Source organism: Triturus cristatus, chromosome 11, assembly GCF_964204655.1.
Source record: "Triturus cristatus chromosome 11, aTriCri1.1, whole genome shotgun sequence".
Taxonomy (NCBI): domain Eukaryota; kingdom Metazoa; phylum Chordata; class Amphibia; order Caudata; family Salamandridae; genus Triturus; species Triturus cristatus.
In genome coordinates, this window is record NC_140594.1 from 473,962,269 (window position 1) to 473,986,990 (window position 24,722).

Below are 24,722 nucleotides of genomic sequence, written 5' to 3' on the forward strand. Positions count from 1 at the left end.
GGGACGATGTCGGAGACGGAAGCGGCTGGTCTTGAAGCCTTCTGCGGGGGACGGGCGTGGCGACATCGACCGGGACATGCGCGCTGAAAGGAGTTGCATCCGGCGCTGCCGGCGAGGCTTCGGCTTCATTTGCTGACACGCCTCGCAGTCCGTGGAGTTGTGGTGCTCCCCCAAACACCACATGCAGATGGGGTGAGGATCAGTCACCGACATCTGGCACGCGCAAGACAAACACGTCTTAAAGCCCGAAGGCATTCGCACACTGTTCAAGAAAATAGCCTAAAAGTGGAAAAAGGAGGCCTGAAACAGGCCAGGGACAAGATCCAGATCCACGTTGCACGTGGAAAAAAAGAAAACAGACGTCAGCGCGCCGGGGTGGGGCTTGTGACCTCGCTGACGTCACGCCTCAGAGGAGTTCGGGGCGGAGTCGCGTGGTACCGCCCCCCGGCACGCAGAGATGCTGGGCAAGAAAGTTTTCTGGGTCCAGTTTCACGCCTGCGGATAATTCTACGTTAAGGAATCTGCGGCTAGTAGTCTCTATCAGATGGTACTCTGATGAACAGGAAAGGTGGTGGTGGTTGGTTTCCCAGGAGTTAGTGGCAGCGCCCAGTGTGTTGGGATTTTATTTTAGTCCAGAGGCCGAAAATGTATAGCGTGCTGTAACTTCCTGCCTCATGATTGTTATACTAACGCAACAAGTAGTGTTTATTGGCACTAGCATGCCACTATTCCACAACGTACACTTAAAATTGTTTTTTTAAACTCAATAATTCGAATGATTTTGATAAATGAAAAGAATAGTCACTTAAAATTAAACGTAAAATTACCTATCTAATCCGTTCCAACAGCACTCAAATTTATCGAAGATGCAGTCATTCTCATAAAGTGAGCAAAGTTTACTTCTGAGGTATTCATGCACCTGAAAGAAAAGGCATTACATTTTACACAAATTTGCAATTTATTACAAAATTTGATAAATTACAAAAACTGCGCACATTTAGTGACTACTTTTAATACCGTCCTACTACCATCACTGCCCCACTTTGCCCCTCCCAATGCTATATTATCTACAGACTAATATGAATTCGGTCATTCAGAAACAAAATAGACTATTCCTATAAAGATAAAAGCAGAGTTCTTGCACAATCTAAAAGCTAATATGGAGACAAGAAATAAAGTTCGTTAATTTCGGTAACAATCTTCCTGATGGATATTCTACCTGTAGATTCACCTTTTTAATATCCTCAGGTAGCAGACTGGATAAAGAAACTATGTAAGTTCTGCCTTAACAGTAGGTAACGCAGGAATCATCTTGGCAATGGAAGCGCCGCTGTGCTGTCACTAGAGCCGTATAGTGCTACCTCAGAACCCTGAAGCCTGTTCCTTGTCCATTTTTTCCAAGCCCCTCGAGACAGGCAAGGTCAACTTTAGTTTGAATGTGCAGTCCAATGAACTAAGGAGGAACCTTATTAATTAAGCAATATATAACCACACTTGGGAACAGATAGGTGGGTGAGATGAGTGAGGAACCTGCAGGTATTCACCAGAAAGATAGTATTTTCTGAATTATTCTTCTACCTGCGGATTCTTAAACTATTGAAAAAAAGCCATTACAGTACCCTCTCCAAGGTGGTGGGGTCTGATGGAGTTGTCATTCAAGGAAATCCTGCAGAAATGAATAAGCAAAATTTTGCTGCGTGACAAATTCCTGCACTAGGAACACCAATGGCTAGTGAAGAGAGCAAAAACATTTCTCTGGTGAAATGAGTACAAATTGCCTCTGGTGGTTCCTTCTTAGCAAGGGACAAACCAGCAAGATAAGCTTCTCCTATGGATCACCTTGCCGTTTTTGTTGCCTACATGCCAGGCGAAGCTGGTCAGTGAAATGAGCACAAATTGCCTCTGGTGGTTCCTTCTTAGCAAGGGACAAACCAGCAAGATAAGCTTCTCCTATGGATCACATTGCCGTTTTTGTTGCCTACATGCCAGGCGAAGCTGGTCATCAGACCTGATCTCGTTCGTCTGGTCACTGTTAATAACTGCCCACCATACAGTGCAGCCAATGCAACTTTTCCTCTTTGGTGGGATGGGGTGGAGGAAAAAAGCACGCCTGCCCCAAATGGAAACATCCCCACCTTAGACAGAAAAGCTGCTTTGGTCCTCAAAAACACAAGCAGATGAAGCTCACTAACATGACAAACTGAAGTGAAGGCCAGAACGAAAACAGTTTTAAAGGCCAACTGTGTAGGGCTTCAAACGTTGACCCCATCAAAAAGTCAAGACCAAACTCAGATCAAACTGGGGCATGCACAACCTTGTGAGCCTGAAAAACAAAAGGGAAAAACTCAACAGACTGATAGGATATCAGAGAGCCTACAATCTACTCCGCATATCATGCCACAAAACATTTCCACTGCCTGGAGTAGACAGGTTTTGTAGAAGGGTGATAGGCTGATAATATAAAACTGACCACCTACAAATGAAAGGAGCTCAGGTGACACCACTCAATCTCCAGGTGTGAATGGGAAAGGCTCTGGAGATTGGGCTGCAGAACTTTCCTTCCACCCGAGAAAGGAGATCGACTCTTAAGGTTAGTTTAAGTGGGAGACATGGAGAGTCACAGGAGATCAGTATACCACATCCTTCTAGAACAATCTGATGCTATCATAATGACGTGGGAAGCCCCAATACCCAAGGAATCAAGAGAATAAATGGTAAATGTGTAGTCAAGAGGAAAGCGGACATCAACCAAAATGCACCCCTCAAGGGTATATGCAGAGGAAACTGGAGGGCACTGAAATGGGAGAAATATGTATTCTATAACACTTGTGAGTGGCCAAGAGTTCCACTTAAAGGGTGCCTCAGAGGGTGAAAAAATGTCGAACCACTTCTAGGTAGAGGCACCATTAGTTATCAGAATGATGCTGACTCAAGGTGTTGGCTCAGATGTTCTCTCTTCCTCCTCTCTGCCTGCCGGGTGGTGTGCGACCAGCCAAATCCCATGCAGTTTAGCCTGGCCTAGGTCTTAGGGTTTCTTGGTACAGATGAGAACACCCACCCCAAACATCCCTACTTATTGACATCTTGTTGTCTGTTAAGTTCTGGCCCAGGTCTGCCATGAAGGGATGGTGGAAAGCCTGTTGGGCTAGGCGAATTGCCCACTTGGCAGAGCGGGTTGATATGCTCAGCCTGCTCTCCTAAGGGCCAGAGGCTCACGATTTCCAGTTCTTCCAGATGGGCACTCTAACCCAAGATGGATGCACCCATCAATATTATGGCCACTGCTGGTGAAGTGCAAAAACACATCTTTTGCACCAGAGTTTCCTCAAGCGACCACAAGAGCAAGTCCTCTGTAGTGTCCTGGGATATAGCAATGGTGTCCGACTTATTGCACCTGTGTTGGAACAAGTGGTGACAGAGGCACCAGTGCTGAGGCACCAGTGGAGAGGACCCCCCCCCCCCCAATTGCAAATTGCTCTTGAATGCATAACGTGTTTCCAAGCAAGTTCATGTGCTCCCTTGTCCAGGTGGGGTTTAGTCCACCAGGACCTCGTAGAATAAGACCAGGATATTTTGTGGAATAATCTACTAAACATTAGGTTCCTTCAAGTTCTTGTGGTTGGTTCTGTGGAAGCCAGACTTACTGCGCTGGCACATATCGACCAGTGCACCAGAGGAGTTCCTCATTCCTTCTATGTTATGGAATACCTGCAAGTGATTGAACTTTTGAACTGAAAATCAATGCAACAGTTCCAGTATTTCTAAAGTTGGCAAAAAACAGGAACTACTTTGCGGTGGATTTTAGACACCGAAACGGAGGTGAGACACACACAAATACAAAAATGCAACAATTATTGTGAATTAACTGAAAATAATTAAACTTCGGGTAATAAATGTCAAAGAATATTTAGATTTTTTCTGACCACTCATTTTCATTATTTTGACCTTGAATGCTGTAATACCTTTAGGAAAATTACACATTCAGTATGTGGTGAGATTTTAACAAATTCCATCAATGATGAGCTGCGTCACTACTGATGTGCCTAGTAAAGGCTTTCATAAATAATCCCTTTAGAGAAGCCCCTCATTATTGATACATGCATAGCCCAGGTTCATAATAGGGTTATTAGGGCTTAACCCGATTGAGAATTGGGCATGTTGATGGAAAAGCCCAGATAGAACATGGTTGCTGTGGCCTTCAACTGGTTTGAAAACTGCTGCAGTACGCCTGCCTTGTGCCGCAAACCGTGACGATATGAGAACACGAAGATTCTCAACCAGTGCAGGTGTGCCTCAGCCACTGCGGTCACCTTCGTGATGGCTGCAAACTTGTAGTGGGGGGGGTGGGGGAGGAGAATACTGCAGGATCGTTATGATGTGAAAACACACATCCTGCAATTTGAGGGACACCATGCAGTCTTCAACTTCCTGTGCCAAAAGGACCCTAGCCAAGGGACAGCATCTTCAACTTTTCCTTGCAAAAGCAAAAGTTCAAGATCTTGAGGTCAGGGACAACCCTCCGTCTTGGGAACCATGGAGAATTTAGAGTACCACACCTGCTCCGAGACTAATTCTACTCCTGTTTTTCCGCAAGGCTTGTACTTCCTGTCACAGCAGTCAACAGTGATCCCCATGCTGGAAGGATTGCAGGAGGGATCTGGGGTGACTGGAAGAAGGAGGGAGAGAGAGAGAGAGAGAGAGGGAGAGAGAGAGAGGGAGAGAGAGAGAGAGAGAGAGGGAGAGAGAGGGAGAGAGAGGGAGAGAGAGGGAGAGAGAGGGGGGAAGGGAGAGAGAGCGGAAGAGAGAGGGGGAAGGGAGAGAGAGGGAGAGAGAGAGGGAGAGAGAGGGAGAGAGAGGGAGAGAGAGGGAGAGGAGGGAGAGAGAGGACGAGGAGGGAGAGAGAGGACGAGGAGGGAGAGAGAGGGGGGAAGGGAGAGAGAGGGGGGAAGGGAGAGAGAGGGGGGAAGGGAGAGAGAGAGGAAGAGAGGGAGAGAGAGGGAGAGAGAGGGAGAGGGAGGGAGAGGGAGGGAGAGGGAGGGAGAGGGAGGGAGAGGGAGGGAGAGGGAGGGAGAGGGAGGGAGAGGGAGGGAGAGAGAGGGAGAGAGAGGGAGAGAGAGGAAGAGAGAGGACGAGAGGTAGAGAGAGAGGACGAGGAGGGAGAGAGAGGACGAGGAGGGAGAGAGAGGACGAGGAGGGAGAGAGAGGACGAGGAGGGAGAGAGAGGACGAGGAGGGAGAGAGAGGACGAGGAGGGAGAGAGAGGACGAGGAGGGAGAGAGAGGACGAGGGGGGAGAGAGAGGACGAGGAGGGAGAGAGAGGACGAGGAGGGAGAGAGAGGACGAGGAGGGAGAGAGAGGACGAGGAGGGAGAGAGAGAACGAGGAGGGAGAGAGAGAACGAGGAGGGAGAGAGAGAACGAGGAGGGAGAGAGAGAACGAGGAGGGAGAGAGAGAGAGAACGAGGAGGGAGAGAGAGAGAGAACGAGGAGGGAGAGAGAGAGAGAGAACGAGGAGGGAGAGAGAGAGAGAACGAGGAGAGAGAGAGAGAGAGAACGAGGAGGGAGAGAGAGAGAGGAGGAGGGGGAGAGAGAGAGGAGGAGGAGGGAGAGAGAGAGAGGAGGAGGGAGAGAGAGAGAGGAGGAGGGAGAGAGAGGAGGGAGAGAGAGAGAGGAGGAGGAGGGAGAGAGAGAGGAGGAGGGAGAGAGAGAGAGGAGGAGGGAGAGAGAGAGAGGAGGAGGGAGAGAGAGAGAGGAGGAGGGAGAGAGAGAGGAGGAGGGAGAGAGAGAGAGGAGGAGGGAGAGAGAGAGAGGAGGAGGGAGAGAGAGAGGAGGAGGGAGAGAGAGAGAGAGGAGGAGGGAGAGAGAGAGAGGAGGAGGGAGAGAGAGAGAGAGAGAGAGGAGGAGAGAGAGAGGAAGAGGGAGAGAGAGAGGAGAGAGAGAGGAGGAGGGAGAGAGAGAGAGAGGAGAAGGGAGAGAGAAGGAGGGGGAGAGAGAGAGAGAGGAGAAGAGAGAGGGGAGGGAAGGGGGAAGGAGAGGGAGGGAGAGGGAGAGAGGGAGGGAGGGAGGGAGGGAGAGAGAGAGACGAGAAGGGAGAGAGAGGACGAGGAGGGAGAGAGAGGACGAGGAGGGAGAGAGAGGACGAGGAGGGAGAGAGGACGAGGAGGGTCGCCCCAGAATGCTGGCGAGGAACAGATATAGTAAGCTTTAAAGAAAGATGAGCCTCCTGATTACCCTGCATCTTATCAGCCTATATCAATCATCAATTCAGATGCTAAGCTATATTCGAAAATCTTCGAAACTCGCTTAGGTAGGATCATAGCTAACCTAGTCTCTCCGTGGCAGCAAGGCTTTATTCTTGGTAGGGGCACCACTGATCATATTTGACGCACCATAGCTTTATTTGATATAGCAGAGATAACTGGAGAAAAGATGGCTATGATCCTCTTGGGTGCAGAAAAAGCCTTTGACAGGTGGTCATGGCACTATCCGTGGGAAATTGTGGCTCAAAAGGGGTGTGGTCCAAGTTTCATAGCGCCCATATGTGCAATGTATTTTAATCCGTATGCCCGGCTACAAATCATAGGCCAGGAATCGGGTAATATTAAGATTGCCTTTCCCGGAGTCTGAGCCCGCCCGGATGCCGGAGTTCCTGGTGCCTTTGTTCTCCGCGCTGGACCCCTGCTCTATTGTGGCCTTGGCCGGCCCCCTGGAAGCTCCGCAGTCACTGGACCCCCGGCGCAAATCTGAGCCCCGCGGCCCCGATCCCGCCTCATACCACGGATTGTCGCCAGATGAGCCGGGGGAGAGACGCCCGGACACCTCCTTCACCTTTCACCTGACGGGCTGGAGTTATAGGGTAAGCCCCGGTGTGGCGGGTCGCCCGCTTCGCTCTGTGGCCCGCGCTGTGGAAGGCTGCGGACCCCCTTCTTCTATTGCCTAGTCGGCTGCAAAGAGAGTCCGAGGGAGGGGAAGCGACTGTTGGCTTTCACCTGTTGCGGCGCAGACCTGCGTGGAATTGCCTCCTTGTTACGACCCCCCCCCTGGCCGCTGTACCGCTCAGCGGTAAAACATGGCGTTGATTGCCTGCTCGCTGCTGGGGGGCGATGCTCCGGTCTCGCCCGCTGCCCGCTTCGCCCTCCCTCTATCAGACTCCAGCTCCACAGTGCCGTCCCGGATTGCTGCCGATGTGGGGGCGCAGCTTCCGCTGACATGCGGCTCCGTTCTGGCTGCCCTGCGGGACCTTCGTCTGCAGTTGTGTGTTGGCCTGCAAACGCTGAGTGAGCGGTTCGACTCCATACTGTCGGCTGCGGGTCGTGAGCGCCCCGTTTGTTCTCAACAAGACGTGGGTCTGCCAGTGCTTCTGTCCTCTTGCGGGGACGCAACGACTGTGTATAACCGTGCTACACTGGTGTCTGCATCTGGCTTTCCCGGCACCCAGGATCAATCGATCTCCTGCTCAATTGTGGACACTTTGTTTCCCCGTTCATTGCTGCCTGCTTTGTTGTTGCCTGCCTCACCGCGTCCGCAAGAGTATCCAGCTGAGCGACACCTGACGTCCTCGAGGAACCGTTCACGGTGGCCTACGGCTTCTTTTATGTGGAACTCCCGTACTTTACAGGCCAGGTCTGGATTTTATATGGTGCACAAGGGGACCTCAGTAGATGAACGGCGGCCATTTTGTGACTCTACTTCTCCATCTTCTCCCAAGCGGCCATATTGTCTTTGTCTGCACGGGCTGCGGGGCCTTCATGTGGGGTCTAGTCTAATCTTACGCCCGCGATCGGGCCAGGGCTAGATTGATTTCTATCACCATGGTGTCACGGATGGGCTGGACTGGGACTGGAACTGTTTGCATACGTTGTGCGCACTCGTCGCGATTTGTCTGCCTTCATTTATATGGTTGTCACACGTTATCTTCACACGACCGCCTTTGGGTGTAGTGGGTTCTTAGTGTGTGGAGACGTAGTTGGCCGGTGGTTTCGGGCGCTCCGAGGTTACGTGGGCTCCTCCCCGCTTTCTTCTTTGTTTTCTTATTTTCTTTACTCTATTCCTACTTTCTCTCTTGTCTATATTTCGGGTTCATTGGGCGACAGGCACTATGCCGGGTGGGGGGCAGGCCGTAGCCTCCGCATTGGTGTAGGGTGGGGGGGTAAATTACCTTTTCTTTTTGGTTCTATGGGCCTCTTTCTTCTATGTCTCTGCGCTATACTTGTTTCCGATTCGGGGTGTGGGGTGGATTGAGTGAGGGCGGCTTTGGAGGGGTGCGTATTTACTCATGTGACTATCCTGTTCTATAACTGCATCGCCTCACTGTCTGAGATTTTCTATGGCCGTTTTAATGATGCTGCTGCTCTCCCGTGTGATGAAGCCATCTTGCGGACTCGAATCTCCTTGGTTCTATCCTCTACTGACTTTTTCCTCGATAAAATTATTTTGAAAACTTTAAAATTAACCTTTACTTCTCCTTCCCCTGGTGTCAAGGATCTTTCCAGTGTATAACTCCTGAATCGTTGCTAATCTTGACCATTGACGCACAGGGGTTGTAATGTGTGTCTCAGTGCTTAACCGTTTTGTGGCCGGCCTGATGGTTGTAGGCCCGTATTTGTCCTTTTCATATGCACAAATAAAGGTTTTTAAAAAAAAAAAAAAAAAAAATAAATAATTGCCAGGGGGACGAGGCAGGGGTGTCCTTGTTCCCCAATTTTATTTGACCTATTTATCGATCCATTCATTCAGCAAATCCTCCAGAATCCGATCATAAAGCCAGTGCTTGTTACCGGTTTTGACACCAAAATAATGGTATATGCGGACGACTGTGGTATTGTGACTTCGGACCCGAAAGCCGCGATAGCAGAAATAGAAAGATTGGCCGGAGTATGGCCGGAAATCTGGCTATCTATTAAATAAAGGGAAAACACAGATTGTTTGTAATCATCGCCCCCTTTTCGAATTTCCGTAGGCATGATGTTGCAATCCATCTAGAGGTTAGGATAAGTAGCAGGGTTAGCTCTAGAAGGAGGAGTAATTTGAACCCCTTGCTAAATACGATCAGTATTATGCGGCCTTATTGCAGAAGATGGCAGTTTTGCTTACACCAGAATATACTGGTACAAGTAATGGGGACAAGGAGCCTGGGCCATCTAATCCTACAATATACAAGCGGTCAATGGGAAGATCAAAACGTGGTATGCTTCTTTGGCAGGGCGAGGCCAGCAACCTGCTAAGTTTTAATAGCAACCTGGAAGGTGTGGGGGGAAATGGTCAAACTCTTGAAGATACCTAGGTATAGTCTATATACACCTCTATGGCGATCTCCCCCGTTCCCTGCAATGATCTATGACATGATGGGTAGGCAATGGGAACAACATGGCAAAATAAGGTTAGGCGACCTAAATCAGGCTAATCAAATGTGTTCATTTAGGGATGTGCAGCATGGGTATGGAATAGCTAAGGGATCCTATTTTAAATATATACAGATAATAAAATTCCTAAATCAACTTAAAACTGAATTAATCTCCGAATAAAAAATTACTCTTCTTAAAAAAATTATCCATTCTCAGTCTAGGATAAAGCTCATTTATAAAACTCTTGTGGGTAGAATTCCTGATGACTGGGACAAAGTCGAAGCCAACGGGGCGAGTAGGCTGGGGGATGGCGATACGGTTATATGTAGGTCAATCGCACTAGATAGGGAGACGTTTTTGACAGCTAACCTGAAAGCCCAGCACTACCAAACTATATTCAACCTCTACTCTACTCCGGCAAAACTCTTCAGCTGGGGCAAAAGGGAGGATGATAAATGCCCGAGGTGTGCCCTAGGGCCAGCCGATCGGATTAATATGTTTTTCAGTTGTGGGAAATCATTATCCTTAAAAGAAGGGATGGAGAATGTTGTGTATGACGTGTTGGGGAGAAGGATCTGTGTAACTCCCGATCTGAGCTTCGACAAATACGATAGCCAATTTAACCCAGATTAGGTTCACCTTTATTGTGGTTGCTGTAGCCTGGCTACTTATAGCCACAGGGTGGAGGGATGTAAAGTTCCCCACCTATCAAGCCTGGCTGGGCAGCCTACTTGGTATATATAACCTTGAAAGAGCTTTATATAACTAAGGGTAGGCGCCCCAGAATTAGAGGCTGTAAGATCTGGTCCCCAATGAAAAAGTGGCTTACCTGGCATGGAGGAGGTGGGGATTGGCGCGTACTGGCCCAAAACTTTTTTTTTTTTTTATTATGTTAGCGAATAATGCTATAAGAAAATTGTATTACCACTCTATACATGGCCCTCTCGTTTTTTTTAGTAGATCTTAATCCAGCTCTACCTGTTTTTGTTCATTTTCCTACTTTACTTTGTTCTAATAATCTGCCTATTTGCCTGTGTATATTTATATGAACTTACTATAAGAAATGTATGAAATTGATGGTTTATTATGCTGCTGCAATTTTATCTGATGCTCTTTCCCCCAAAAATATTTTTTTAAAACAAATAAAAAAAAAACAGATGCAACCTGTTCTACTTCTGGGCACCTGGGATTCAGTGGTACAGTGGAGTAAGAATCAATGCATTAAGAACATACTGATTTGAGCAAGTAAGACCTATTGGGCTGCACAGAACTTGTCAAAACACACCATTCAATAAAATGATTGTAGGCATTCTCAACAACAAACAAGGTCTGGTTCCCATCCATTTTTTCTGCGCTGCTGAACATAAAGAATAGGAATGAGACCAGATTACAAAATGTAGTGCAAAAGCATAAGAAACGGGGATGCGGGTGGGATCGGTGAGGAATCTGCAAGTGGGTAAGAGTATCCACCAGAAGGAAAACGTTACTAACCCAGCAAACATCTTTGTGGCATGTAGTGCTGTAGATTTACAAGCTGTGTGTACTCCTACCATCTAGTGTTGGGCTCGGACATGTGCAAGTTCTTTTTCTTCGAAGAAGCCTTTTTGGGTCACAAGGTCTAATGACTCCACCTATTACTGGTAATGTGCATGGGCCAATGCGAAGAAAGAGTAGGAATGAAATTCAAAAAGCGTCTGCAACATCTAGAGACGTCTGGAGAGGAGGGTGGGCACATGTGCATCTACCGCACTACATGCCACAACAGATGTTTACAGGGCAAGTAATATTTTCCATTTGTGGCATGCAACACTGCATTTCTGAGATGACGTGTGCCTGCAAAAGAGTACATGATGGTATTAGGTTCTTTAAACTACTGTAAATCTACTTACTGTGTACTTCAAATGACGTGGACTATTTTATAGTTTTAATTAACTGAAATAACTATTTAATTACTTAGATTGATAGGAATGTTTTTGCAAAACACCTCGGGGCTTAAGCCTGAAGTACTTTGCATCAACATTTGACCTAGTGGCACCGATAGCTAGTGGACCTCAGCATTCACATAATTCAGCTCAGCACCATATGGGATCATGCTGTCATTTTCAGATTGGGAGAGCTTGAAGAGCTCCATTACCAGCCGGAGTTGAACTTGTCTATATCCCGACTGTGCTTCGCTACAGCTCATGTGGGCATCTTGGGAGGGGCTTGGAATCTGTACCTCTCACTCCAGCCTTGTCCAATGGCTGCACAACAGCTCCTAGTCCTTGGCCTGCCACATTCTGTGGTTGCTATGTTTTCTACTTTCTAGAGGGTATCCCGCTTGGCGGACATTTATGGGATAACTTTCCATTAAGGAAGTGCTACAAGCTCTATGCACGAAAGCTGACAAAGTATTTCAGTCACTTGTCTTCTTTGAGATTCCGTTCAAGTCATTTCTAACTATAACGTTACATCTCAAATCAACATTTTATCACAAGTGGAATGTATTGCTTTTAGCATTTTCACCCCAGAACGTGACCCTTTCTTTAAGACACCCATTTTGCCACATTACATTAGTAGATACATAACAGTAAGCACTACCAGAACAGAAATAAAGCCAAAAAAGATAATACAAATTAACAACTGAAGAACAACACAATGGAGAAAATTAACAGTAAATAATCTACAGCAGTTAGGGACTTTCTAAAACTTTCATCCAGTGTAAAGAAGAAGTAATGTTGGCAATTTTCAACACCATGTAGTTCATTTCCAGGGGATATCTTTCCACCAACTACCTAGAAAATCAGTCCAAGTGATTCTATGTTTCGAAAACACAAGGCAAGTAAAATAAGCACATTCAAAACCTTTGAGTACATTAGTTTGTGAATATATTCTAATCTATTATTGCATGTAAAAAAAAACACAATAACTGTGTAACATGCACAGATAGCATTAGCAAACGCTGTAGCACATCCTTTCAAAAGAGCTGGAAATAATGTTGCCTTACCTGATAGGTTTCCACAGGCCTGCTCTCCATATTTAAATCCCATATTTTTACTGAAAGGTAATCTCGAGTCATCATATATCGACCGCTATGACTAAATTTGACATCAGATATGGAGGAAATTATTTCAGAGAAAAAGGATCTGTTGCTGGGGTCTTCAGGCTCTTCAAACACTACAATAGAAAACTGTAGAAATTAACATTTGCAGAATTGTCGTTTTACCACTCAAATAATTCCCTGCAGATATTTATGTATTTCTAGCAATTTTCAGTATATAAGGATCTTTAAAAAGTGAGGGAATATTAGGGAGAACAAAAAGCCCAAAAAAGAACACCTTTCACAGAAAATAACAGTGAAGCAACACCCAAAAAAATAAGTCACCTAAAGACATCATGTTATGCTAGCAAAGGCAAAGTGAGGGAGTCTCCACTTTGGGACCTACTGGCTTTGCCAATTTTTTTATCCGTGCTACACAGCATCTTTGTTGCTGTGCTTCATGCCTGAAGAAAAGAAAAAGCTCTTTGATTAGACCAGCTGCATAATGTTGTAGAAGTACGCAGCATGCATCTACAAAACTGGAATCATTTTTGCTTTTTTAGTTGCTGATCCAACTTAGATCAGGAACTAAAAAGGACGGAAGAAAAAGGGGCATGGGTGGAGGTGCGCAAGCCATACGGTTAGGGAGTGCCACATGTATTGCAGGTAAGGGAAGCAACACAGAAAGTGGGCGAAGGCGGGAGAAAAGCAAACAGGAGAGAGATAAAAACAGAGCACAACAAACGGGGAAGAGAAGTACACTAGAAAGGCATCTGAAACACAAGCACTTTGATAGAGTGCTTAAACAACAAGAAAAAAAAATAGTGTCTGGAAACAAGGAGTGGAAGGACAAAAGTAATTCATTCATGCTCCAAGAGAGGGACAAATAGAAGAGGAAGTAATGCCCACAAAAATTGTCAAATACGAAGCAAGCAAATAGGAGTCACAATAAAGCCAACAAATGGTTAGCACTGCGGGCCTCTAAACCTACAGTAAGCTAACAATATGTTTCACAGTAGGCAGTGCATGCCCTGACTAGTAGGCAAGACCTAAAGAAGCGAACAGTGTTCACAGATGCGGACAAACCGTAACTGAAACATTAAATGCCAGACAATCAGTTTAATGGAGTCTCAGGGCAGGGTTTGTCACGGATAGGCTGTGCTGCTTAACTGCCAACATTTTCAATTTATAAGAAGGCTGTAAATCTATACAGACTGCTGTTGCAGGCCAAATAAAAAAATTACTTTTAAACAGAAATGTGCTTTTACAAAACAGTGTTTCTCTTGCACACAGGGGTTTTGTTTATGAATGTCAAAGAAAATCCTGTGAAAGAGAACCAGGATTGACTTCAGCTATATTTTACTACAATTATCGTTTTGGTCTTGAGAAACCTGAAAGATATTACCAAAATATAAGGTCACAAATACTTGTCACTTGATAGCTGTCAGAAATAATATGATCAAGGGATTGAGGCATCTCACTACGGTGAAACTAACAACTGCACTATCAGATGAAAAAAACACTCATTGATTAAAAGTACTTTGAGGTTCTGAATTTAATGTTTAATTTGCTCGCAAGGCATGGCAAAATGTCAGTTTTCAGTTATTCTTGCACACTGGAATAGAGGAAGAATTAAGTAAAGACCTCTTAAGGAGAGGTTGGCTTTTTTTATCACTGTGGGCAGAAGATACATATTACAAAGGGTATCAGGTGATCAACGGACCTCTGGTTGATGGCTGGGTGTTTGGATTTGTAAGTGCAGGTTTAGGATGCTGTGGGTGGATTGGATGTCTTCTGCGACTTCAAACCAATTAAACTGTTTGACATCGTAGATTGTGCCAAACTATCTAGATTCTAGCCCGCCACCAATGTTTTTCAGAAATTTAACAATCAATCCCACATGTACTTGAAATTGCTGTGTAATGGGGGAGCTTCACTTTTCCAGATTACAGATTAAGACTAAGTGTAAAACTAATTTTGAATATATGTTGAACCTGGCCCTTTTCGCAGGGTTATCCCCAAACATTTTGCCTTCCCCCTGTATGTTTTCCGACCTATTTTTGGTGGTTTTAAGACTCTGGGCACTTTACCACTGCTGATCAGTGCATGTGCGTTCTTGTAAACTTACTAAGATTGGTCTTCAAATGTCTGGCATATGTAATTTACCTGTAAGTCTCTTGTGCAGTGGTATCCTATATACCCAGGGCCTGTAAATTAAATGCTACTAGTGGGCCTGCAGCCCTGCTTGCGCCACCCACCGAAGTAGTCTTTCAAACCAGTCTCAGGCCTCAAGCCGCTGCAGGGCCTACGTGCATAGTTTACTGTCACAGTTGTGAGGAACTTATTAAAGTGTTTGCCCATCTGGAACTCCCCTCCTACTACATACAGATCCGCCCTAAGGTAGGCCCTAGGTAGCCCTATGGGCAGGGTGCTGTGTAGGTAAAAGGTAGGACATGTGCCTTAACTGTGTGGCATGTCCTGGTAGTGACAAAGCCTATTTGGTTTCTCACTGCTGTGAGGCTGCCCCGCTCATATGTTTGCATTGGGAATTCTCCGATTAAGTGGCAATTTCTGATATGGAAGAGGTAGCGTGGCCATGTTTGGTATGTTTAGAATAGTGGCGAGAAATTCTACTTGTTGGTGAAGGTGGATTTATTACTACTTTAGAAATGCCACTTTTAGAAGTAGGCATGTGTGTGCTTATGACTTTGTGCCCTGCCTAGTTGTGTATTGGTCAGGTTTAGACTGACAGGAGCTGGGTAAGTGCATTCACTGTAGCCAGTTACAAAGGGGGTTGAGGGGTGTCTTGCCTTTCCTGGGAGGCTCAGTGGGCTGAATAGGCCTGGTCTGCACCGAGTGGTGGGAGGAGTGGTCACCTGCCACTGAATAGGGCTGTACCTACCTTTCACAATGCGGTCTCTGCCCCCTGTAGTGTGTCTGGAGCCAGGGCTGGGGATTCAATGGGGGTGTTGTGCACTTCTAAAGGTTGTTTGAAGTGCCTCCAGAACAAAGACTTTAGGAATGCAATACAGGGGCTGTGACCCCTTGATTGTAGACACTGTGTGGGACATTTAACCAGATGCTGCTGGCTCTACATGCTGCACATTGCCAAGAGGTAACTGACAGGCTGCCAGAAGGAAACACCATGGGACTTTGCTGGGTTATGCTGACCTGCTAAGAAGGACCCTGTGTGCTGGACTACTGCCTGCACTCCTGCTTTGGTGCTCCCAGTGCTCTTCAAGGCGTGCTGATCATGCTCCTTGACTCTGTTGAACCCAGCGCGTGGGGAGCGCTGGTTCTGCCCCCAGCCTCCTGATGTGACCAGCGCGTATGGTGAGAGCTGAATGTTACCTTGAAAGAGAAAGCGCTCTTTGTTGCAGACCAGGGCATGTGGGGAGCGCTTCACTTCGTATCAGGGGTACATGAAGAGCGTGTTGCCCTTCAGTCAGCAGCGTGACACTTCAAGAGCCGCGCTCCATCTGTTTCTAGACGTGTGCTGAGAGGGATTACTGGTAGGCACAAACATTGGCCTACGTCCAGAACCGCTCCACCTGCATTGTCGAGGGCACCATGTGTCCCCATAGGGAGAGGTGCCTACTGATGGCCCCGCCTATGCAGACCGTTGAGGGTAGTTGTCCCCAGCGTGGATCCCCCCCTGCCCTGCCAGGGAAGCTACGACTGGAGACACCTCTGCTTCCAGGGCCGCTCAGGATCAAAAACCGGATGCCCCTGCCTTGAGGCCGCACCTGGAAAACCTCCCTCAGCATGGGGCTGTGAGGCAGAGTTGGAAAGAGCCTGTGGCGCTGCCGAAGGCCACCTCGCAGCAAGAGTGGGTCCCAAGGGACGCGGGAACTGCTTTCCTGGCACCAGGAGTACGGAGGGCCAGTGGGCGCAGGGGGGGGGGGGGGGGGAACTACGGAGGACTGTACCCGCCCCGGCCTACCACCCGTGGCCATCACCCTGTAACATCTACGCTGCGTGTTTGCGAGTAGCAACATATTATTTGAGTCACATGTGGGGTGGGACCTAGCACGGTCTCCCCGCTTAGCCTGCAGGGCCCGGGCGAGGGCACAAGGAAAAAGCTACTTACCAGTATACATCTGTTCTGGACATGTAGAGCTGCAGAATCTCACACTGTGCATAGATCGCCATCTGGCGTTGGGCTTGGATGCTTGCACCTTGTTGTTGTCTTGGAAGAAGTCTTTGTAGTCACGAGATAGGTGACTCCTCCCCTGGACGACAGTGCGCATGGGCATCGACTCCATCCTCCGATTGTTTTTCGCCATTAAGGGAAATGATGGAGTTTGTAAGAAACAGAAAAGATGTCCATGTGTAATGTATCCAAGTAAGATAACACTGGAACAGATACAGGTTCCGGGGAGGTGGGTGGGCGTGAGATTCTGCCGCTCTACATGCCAAGAGCAGATGCATACTGGTAAGAGGCATTTTCCGTTCTAGGCATATGAGCTGCAGAATTCACACTGTGCATAGACTATAAAGCAGTGTCTCCCCTAGCGGTGGTCACCTGTATTCGTTGCAGTGGTTTGAAAAAGTGTTTTAAGAACAGCCTGGCCTACTGAAGCGTGTTGCTTCGCCTGCACATCTACACAATAGCGTTTGGTGAAGGTGTGTGTGGTAAACCATGTTGCCGCCTTACAAATGTCTTCTAGGGGAATGTTCCTTAAGAATGCCATGAAAGCCCCTAGTTTGTGTGTTGTGTGCGCTCTAGGGGGAATTGTCAATGTGCGTTTAGCTTTCTGGTAGCATATTTGAATGCATTTAACTATCCACCTGGCAATTACGGCTTTGGAGATGGGATTGCCTTTATGAGGGGGAGAGAAAGCTACGAACAATTGGTTTGTATTCCTGAAAGGTTTAGTGCCATCAATGTAATAAAGTATAGCTCTTTTGACAAAGTATGTGAAGAGCTCTCTGCTACGGAATCTGGGTTTTGGAAAAACACTGGTAACTCTACAGATTAAAGGTGAAAAGCAGAGATTACTTAGGGAAGGAATTTTGGATTTGTACCAAGAACCACCTTGTTGCGATGTATTTGTAAGAATGGTTCTTGAATGGTTAAAACCTGGATCTCACTCACTCTCCTGAGAGAGGTGATTGCGACAAGGAAAGCTACTTTCCATGTAAGGAACTGCAGTTCACATTTGTGTAGAGGTTCAAATGGGGGACCCATGAGTCTAGTGTGGACAATATTTAGATTCCACACTGGACAGGGTGGGAGTTTAGGAGTAATTATTCTTTTAAGGCCTTCCATAAAGGCTTTGATAGAGGGTACTCTAAACAATGACAAATGTTGTCTGTTTTGTAGGTAGGCGGCAAGGGCAGCCAGATGTAATCTTAAAGATAAATGCTAGATTGCATCTTTGTAGATGCAGCAAATAACAAATGATGTTCTGAATTGAAGCATCTAGCGGGTCAATTTTGTTGTTATTGCAGTAAATGACTAATCTTTTCCATTTAGCTGCATAGCAAACTCTAGTAGTGGGGCGCCTGGCTTCTTTAATAATGTTCATACAGTCTAGTGGGAGGTTAAGGTAACCGAACTCTAGGACTTCAGGAGCTAGATTCAGCTGTGCTGGATCTGGGTGCCTTATCTCTCCATGGTTCTGTGTCAGCAGGGTTGGGGAGAGACGTCGTTTTTGGAGCAGAACTACTGGAGTTCGAGGAGTGTTGTGAACCATGGTTGCCGTGTCCATGCGGGAGCAACTAGGATCATCTTAAGAAACTGTTTGAGCTTGCGTACTACTAGTGGAATGAGCGGAAGTGGCGGAAAAAGCATACGCAAATCTGCCCGACCAGTTCATCCATATCACATTGCCCTTGGACAACGGGTGTGGGAACCTGGCGGCGAAGGTTGGGCATTTTGCGTTTGTGTGTGGCAAACAGATCTATGTCTGGGTGGCCCCACATCTGGAGAAAGGGCTTAAGAACTTGCGGATGAAGTTCCTATTCGTGTATCTGCTGAGTCTGACGACTCAACAGATCTGCAATCTGATTGTTCACTCCTGAAAGATGTTCTGCCAGAAGATATATGTTCTGTGTAATGGCCCATCTCCATATACTTTGCACTAGATGAGACAGCTGCAAAGAATGCGTCCCTCCTTGTTTTTGTATGCAATACATTGCTGTCATATTGTCGGTGCGGACTAAGACAGTCTGGTTGAGAAGATGTGCTTGGAATGACCAACGCTAGAAAGATTGCCAGTAATTCTAGGCGATTGATGTGGAGCACTTTTTGTTGAGTGGTCCACCTGCCCTGAATTGTGTGATTTAGGAGATTGGCTCCCCAGCCGGAAAGTGATGTGTCCGCTGTTAGCAATATCTGTGGAACTGGCTCTAGGAACGGCCGCCCTCTGAAAAGGTTTTGTGTGTTCCACCACTGCAGAGAGCGATGTGTGCTGCTGTCCACCAACACCAGATCTGTAAGTTGACCTTGAACCTGGTTCCACCGACGTGCTAAGCATTCCTGTAGAGGGCGCATCTGAAGTCTTGTGTGCAGCACAATGAAAATGCAAGAGGCCATCATTCCTATGAGCTGCAGAAACACTCGAGCTGGGAGAGTGTTGGGGTTGAAATTTTGTGATTAGGGTTTGTATACTGGCTATCCTGGTTGGATTGGGGTATGCTAGAGCTTTGGAAGGGTCTATCGTGGCTCCTACATACTGATGAAGGTAGGAAGGCTGAAGGTGCGACTTGGTGTCGTTTACTGTGAACCCCAAGTCGTTTAGTAGCTGAATCGTTTGGCAAGTGTGGTGAACACACTGGCAGTATGACTTGAATTTTATTAGCAAGTCTTCCAGGTATGGAAACACATGGATGTGCTGCCTTCGCAGGTGTTCTGCTACTAACGCAAGACACTTCGTGAATACCCTGGGTGCTGTGGTGACTCCGAATGGGAGAACCTTGAACTGATAAGTGTTGGCCATCCACTGTAAACCTTAGATATTTCCTGTGAGCAGGGTGTATGGAAATATGGAAGTAGGCGTCCTTGAGGTCTAATGTGGCAAGGAAGTCGCCTTGTTGAAGCAGTGGAAGGACTTGTTGAAGAGTGATCATGTGGAAATGATCTGACTGTATGTAGAGATTGAGAGGTCGCAGCTCCAGTATTGGTCTGAGAGTCCCATCTTTTTGGGGGATTAGGAAATACAGGGAGTAGACCCCTGTTCCTTGATGCTCTATGGGGACTGGCTCTATTGCATGCTTTTGAAGCAGTGAGAACCTCCTGTTTGAGGAACGTCAGATGTTCCGCGGACACTGGTATGTTTGGGTGGGGAGGGGGGTGAAGGGGAGGTCCAGTAAGTTCCAGGCAGTAACCATACTGGATAATTTGTCTTACCCACCTGTCTGTAGTGATGAAATTCCAGACAGGAAGGAACTGTGAGAGTCTCCCTACGACCGGAGTGGAATGGTCTGGAGGGAGTGACAGGAAGTCACAGTTTGTTAGTGGGAGAGGCGCAAGTGTTGTTACCTCGGCCTCTTCCCTTGTTATTTCCCCTTTATTCACCTCTAAAATATCCTCTGTTGGGGGATGTTTGTGTGGGATTTTTATTGGAGGAAGAGGCCGCGTCTGTACTGATGGTTTTGGATGCGCCTCTATAAAAGGAGCAGTGAAAGCAGCCTTGTGTAGATGGGAGACTGTAATGCTCCCATGGATTTTACAGTATCTGTCTTTTTTAATTTTTTCTAAAGCTATGTCCACAGACGGGCTAAAAAGTGGTTCCTGATTGACCGGTTGATTAAGGATAGTAGTTTGCACTTCCTGTTTGAACCCAGAAATGCACAACCAGACATGCCTTCGTAGTAACACACTGGTGTTGATTGATCTAGATGCTGCATCGAGGGCACATTTAATGGATGCGTTGGTGATCAACTTGCCTTCCTGAATCAGATCATTGGCTTTGGCCTTGTATTGGTCAGGAAAGTGCTGCATGAAGGTCTCTAGTTCGTCATATTGAGCCCCATCGTATCTGGCAAGTAATGCTTGTGTATTAGCTATCCTGCAGCGATTAGCTGCCTGGGAGGCCACTTGTTTGCCTGAAGCATCTAGTAATTTAGACTCTTTGTCTGGAGGTGGAAGCTTCACCAAAGGTTTGAGAGTTAGCACACTTTCTGGCATTGGACACTGCCAAGGAATCTAAGGGGAGCTGTCCTTTAATGTAGGTGGGATCATTAGGGTTGGGTTTAAATTTTTTTGCAATCAGAGGATTGATAATTCTGGTCCTGACAGGGTCTTTGAATACGTCTGGAGCAGGTTTAATGACACCTTTGTGCATGTGTAGTGATTGTACTGTCTTTTGTGTCTTTGCAAAAGGGCCCACTAGGAAGTCTTCCTCTGGGGGGTCCAAATGCATTTTGACGCCATGATATTGGGCAGCCCTATCAAGAAGCTAACTAAACCCAATGTTGTCATCTGGGGGAGACGGTCTAGTGGAGCATGCATCTGGATCAGGAAGATCTGGAGGATCTACAGGGACATTATAGTCGTCCCATGGGTCTGGTGGTATGTTAGTGTCATTAGTGTCATCATCAGGATCAGTGAAAGGGTCATTATTTCCTCCCCAAACCCCTAGGTCATCCTCATCCTGTGGTGGTGGTGGTGGTGATGAATATGGGGGAAGTATGGGAGACTTTGGAGGAGAAGTAGGCTTAGGAGGATAAACAGAAGAGGGTCTTGAAGGTGAAGTTGCAGTCTTTTCTTCACAGGCACCTCAGGAATGTGCGGGGTATCCAATTTCCTCTTCTTGGGTAGAACGCTGACAATATGTCCTGTTAAAGGGTCCACATGGAGAGTTTTTTGCTTCGGATCGATGGGATCCGGCAGAAATAGTTCTTCCTCTTCGATGGTAGCCTTCGGCGCCGATTTTTTCGGTTCCGAATGTGGTTTGGATTTCGGATCAGGAGCTTGAGAAGGGGTTTTTGTGTCTTTCGGTTTCGTGTCCAAAATCTTTTTCGGATCTAAAGGTTTGAGGTGTCTTCGGTTCCGAGGCCTTGTGTCCTTTGGGTGCCGAGGTACTCTTTGCAGAGACCTTTTTGGAGCCCGCGGGAGTAGGATGTGTTCCCGCTTTTGGTGCGACTATGTTTTTGGGGCACTGGCGTGTGGCTTGCTCGGTCCCGAGCTGCCAGAAGGCTTCTCCTTTGTCTTTGGAGCCGGGCACAGGGGCGGGGCTTCTGAAGGTTTCTTTCGGTCGCGACTAGAGCCTTCAGGTGAAGTTTTGACCGGAGCCTTTTGCTTTTCGGGTGGGGTTGGGCAGGGGCAGTTGTACTCACTCGTTGACCTGGAGTGATGTGGTCATTGGAGTCGGAGTTATCTGCTTCGGATACGATTTTGAAATCCTCTGCCTCTGGAACGTCGGGCCTTCATCAAAGAGGTCCTCTGACACCGGAGCAGCCTGTTGCGCCATAACGTGTCGTCGAGCCCGGCGATCACGGATAGTCTTCTTGGAGCGGAAGGAGACGCAGGCTTGGCAATTGTTCTCCTCGTGGTCGGGCGAGAGACAGAGGTTGCAGATCTTGTGTTGGTCGCGGTGTGGGAATTTAGCTCCACACTGGGGGCATTTTTTAAATGGAGTCCTTTCCATTAGCCATAGACCCGAATGGCGTCAATAGGCCCAGTGGCCCGCGTCTACGGCCGGAATTGAGTCGAAAGGCACGCGAACGAAAACAATACAGTCGAATTTGCATTGGTTTGCGCATCGAAAGGTTTGGAAAAACATAGTACCGAACCGAAGCGCTGAAGTTACATCTGAACCCGATGGCGGAAAAAACCAATCGGAGGATGGAGTCGATGCCCATGCGCACTGTTGTCCAGGGGAGGAGTCACCTATCTTGTGACTACGAAAGACTTCTTCCAAGACAAGAAGTTGCAAGCATCAGAGCCCAACACCAGATGGCGATCTATGCACAGTGAGTTCTGCAGCTCATATGTCTCGAACGCACTATTTCGCACTTGTGGCCATTGCGGGGTGAGCCCAGGACGGGCCCCGATCTGGAATTGGCCACAGTAAACAAACACAGCTTGGTGACTCGTACGCCTTGATGGGCCCATAGGAGGTTATATGATAGAGTTCTGCACTCTACATGGAGAACCGTAATTACCAACATTGTTGTAGGTGGGCCGGTGAACCCGATATGTTCCCTAACTGCTACATTTCATGTTCCCAGGTATTGGTCGTTTTATGCCATACTATGACAGGATAATGAGTACTATGTAGAGTATACGTTATATGAGCAGTGACAGTGGATTTATAATGTGTGCAACCTACAAGTTTTTACTCAATTGCACTAACTTGTCGGTCCAGGGTATGCAGAGGAGGTGAGGCCTATCCAGGGGTGCAGAGAATGTGTGGCCGGCCCTTGGGGGTGCAGAGGAGGTGAGCCCTGTCCAGGGGGGTGCGCAGGAGGCGAGGCCTGTCCAGGGGTTGCAGAAGAGGCGAGGCCTGTCCAGGGGTTGCAGAAGAGGCGAGGCCTGTCCAGGGGTTGCAGAAGAGGCGAGGCCTGTCCAGGGGTTGCAGAAGAGGCGAAGCCTGTCCAGGGGTTGCAGAAGAGGCGAGGCCTGTCCAGGGGTTGCAGAAGAGGCGAAGCCTGTCCAGGGGTTGCAGAAGAGGCGAAGCCTGTCCAGGGGTTGCAGAAGAGGCGAAGCCTGTCCAGGGGTTGCAGAAGAGGCGAAGCCTGTCCAGGGGTTGCAGAAGAGGCGAAGCCTGTCCAGGGGTTGCAGAAGAGGCGAAGCCTGTCCAGGGGTTGCAGAAGAGGCGAAGCCTGTCCAGGGGTTGCAGAAGAGGCGAAGCCTGTCCAGGGGTTGCAGAAGAGGCGAAGCCTGTCCAGGGGTTGCAGAAGAGGCGAAGCCTGTCCAGGGGTTGCAGAAGAGGCGAAGCCTGTCCAGGGGTTGCAGAAGAGGCGAAGCCTGTCCAGGGGTTGCAGAAGAGGCGAAGCCTGTCCAGGGGTTGCAGAAGAGGCGAAGCCTGTCCAGGGGTTGCAGAAGAGGCGAAGCCTGTCCAGGGGTTGCAGAAGAGGCGAAGCCTGTCCAGGGGTTGCAGAAGAGGCGAAGCCTGTCCAGGGGTTGCAGAAGAGGCGAAGCCTGTCCAGGGGTTGCAGAAGAGGCGAAGCCTGTCCAGGGGTTGCAGAAGAGGCGAAGCCTGTCCAGGGGTTGCAGAAGAGGCGAAGCCTGTCCAGGGGTTGCAGAAGAGGCGAAGCCTGTCCAGGGGTTGCAGAAGAGGCGAAGCCTGTCCAGGGGTTGCAGAAGAGGCGAAGCCTGTCCAGGGGTTGCAGAAGAGGCGAAGCCTGTCCAGGGGTTGCAGAAGAGGCGAAGCCTGTCCAGGGGTTGCAGAAGAGGCGAAGCCTGTCCAGGGGTTGCAGAAGAGGCGAAGCCTGTCCAGGGGTTGCAGAAGAGGCGAAGCCTGTCCAGGGGTTGCAGAAGAGGCGAAGCCTGTCCAGGGGTTGCAGAAGAGGCGAAGCCTGTCCAGGGGTTGCAGAAGAGGCGAAGCCTGTCCAGGGGTTGCAGAAGAGGCGAAGCCTGTCCAGGGGTTGCAGAAGAGGCGAAGCCTGTCCAGGGGTTGCAGAAGAGGCGAAGCCTGTCCAGGGGTTGCAGAAGAGGCGAAGCCTGTCCAGGGGTTGCAGAAGAGGCGAAGCCTGTCCAGGGGTTGCAGAAGAGGCGAAGCCTGTCCAGGGGTTGCAGAAGAGGCGAAGCCTGTCCAGGGGTTGCAGAAGAGGCGAAGCCTGTCCAGGGGTTGCAGAAGAGGCGAAGCCTGTCCAGGGGTTGCAGAAGAGGCGAAGCCTGTCCAGGGGTTGCAGAAGAGGCGAAGCCTGTCCAGGGGTTGCAGAAGAGGCGAAGCCTGTCCAGGGGTTGCAGAAGAGGCGAAGCCTGTCCAGGGGTTGCAGAAGAGGCGAAGCCTGTCCAGGGGTTGCAGAAGAGGCGAAGCCTGTCCAGGGGTTGCAGAAGAGGCGAAGCCTGTCCAGGGGTTGCAGAAGAGGCGAAGCCTGTCCAGGGGTTGCAGAAGAGGCGAAGCCTGTCCAGGGGTTGCAGAAGAGGCGAAGCCTGTCCAGGGGTTGCAGAAGAGGCGAAGCCTGTCCAGGGGTTGCAGAAGAGGCGAAGCCTGTCCAGGGGTTGCAGAAGAGGCGAAGCCTGTCCAGGGGTTGCAGAAGAGGCGAAGCCTGTCCAGGGGTTGCAGAAGAGGCGAAGCCTGTCCAGGGGTTGCAGAAGAGGCGAAGCCTGTCCAGGGGTTGCAGAAGAGGCGAAGCCTGTCCAGGGGTTGCAGAAGAGGCGAAGCCTGTCCAGGGGTTGCAGAAGAGGCGAAGCCTGTCCAGGGGTTGCAGAAGAGGCGAAGCCTGTCCAGGGGTTGCAGAAGAGG

At 48.5% G+C, this 24,722-nt stretch overlaps 1 protein-coding gene across 2 annotated transcripts in view; it reads right to left on the bottom strand.

Annotated features, from left to right (window-relative positions):
- Positions 1-24,722, bottom strand: part of PPP2R2A (protein phosphatase 2 regulatory subunit Balpha) — a 415,049-nt gene that overhangs the window by 69,448 nt on the left and 320,879 nt on the right. For both annotated transcript variants that reach the window (XM_085632765.1, XM_085632766.1), the window contains 2 exons: positions 12,328-12,497; positions 828-919 (listed from right to left, as the gene is read on the bottom strand). In XM_085632765.1, the coding sequence (XP_085488891.1) occupies positions 828-919; positions 12,328-12,497 (262 nt within the window). The remainder of the gene's footprint in view (positions 1-827; positions 920-12,327; positions 12,498-24,722) is intronic.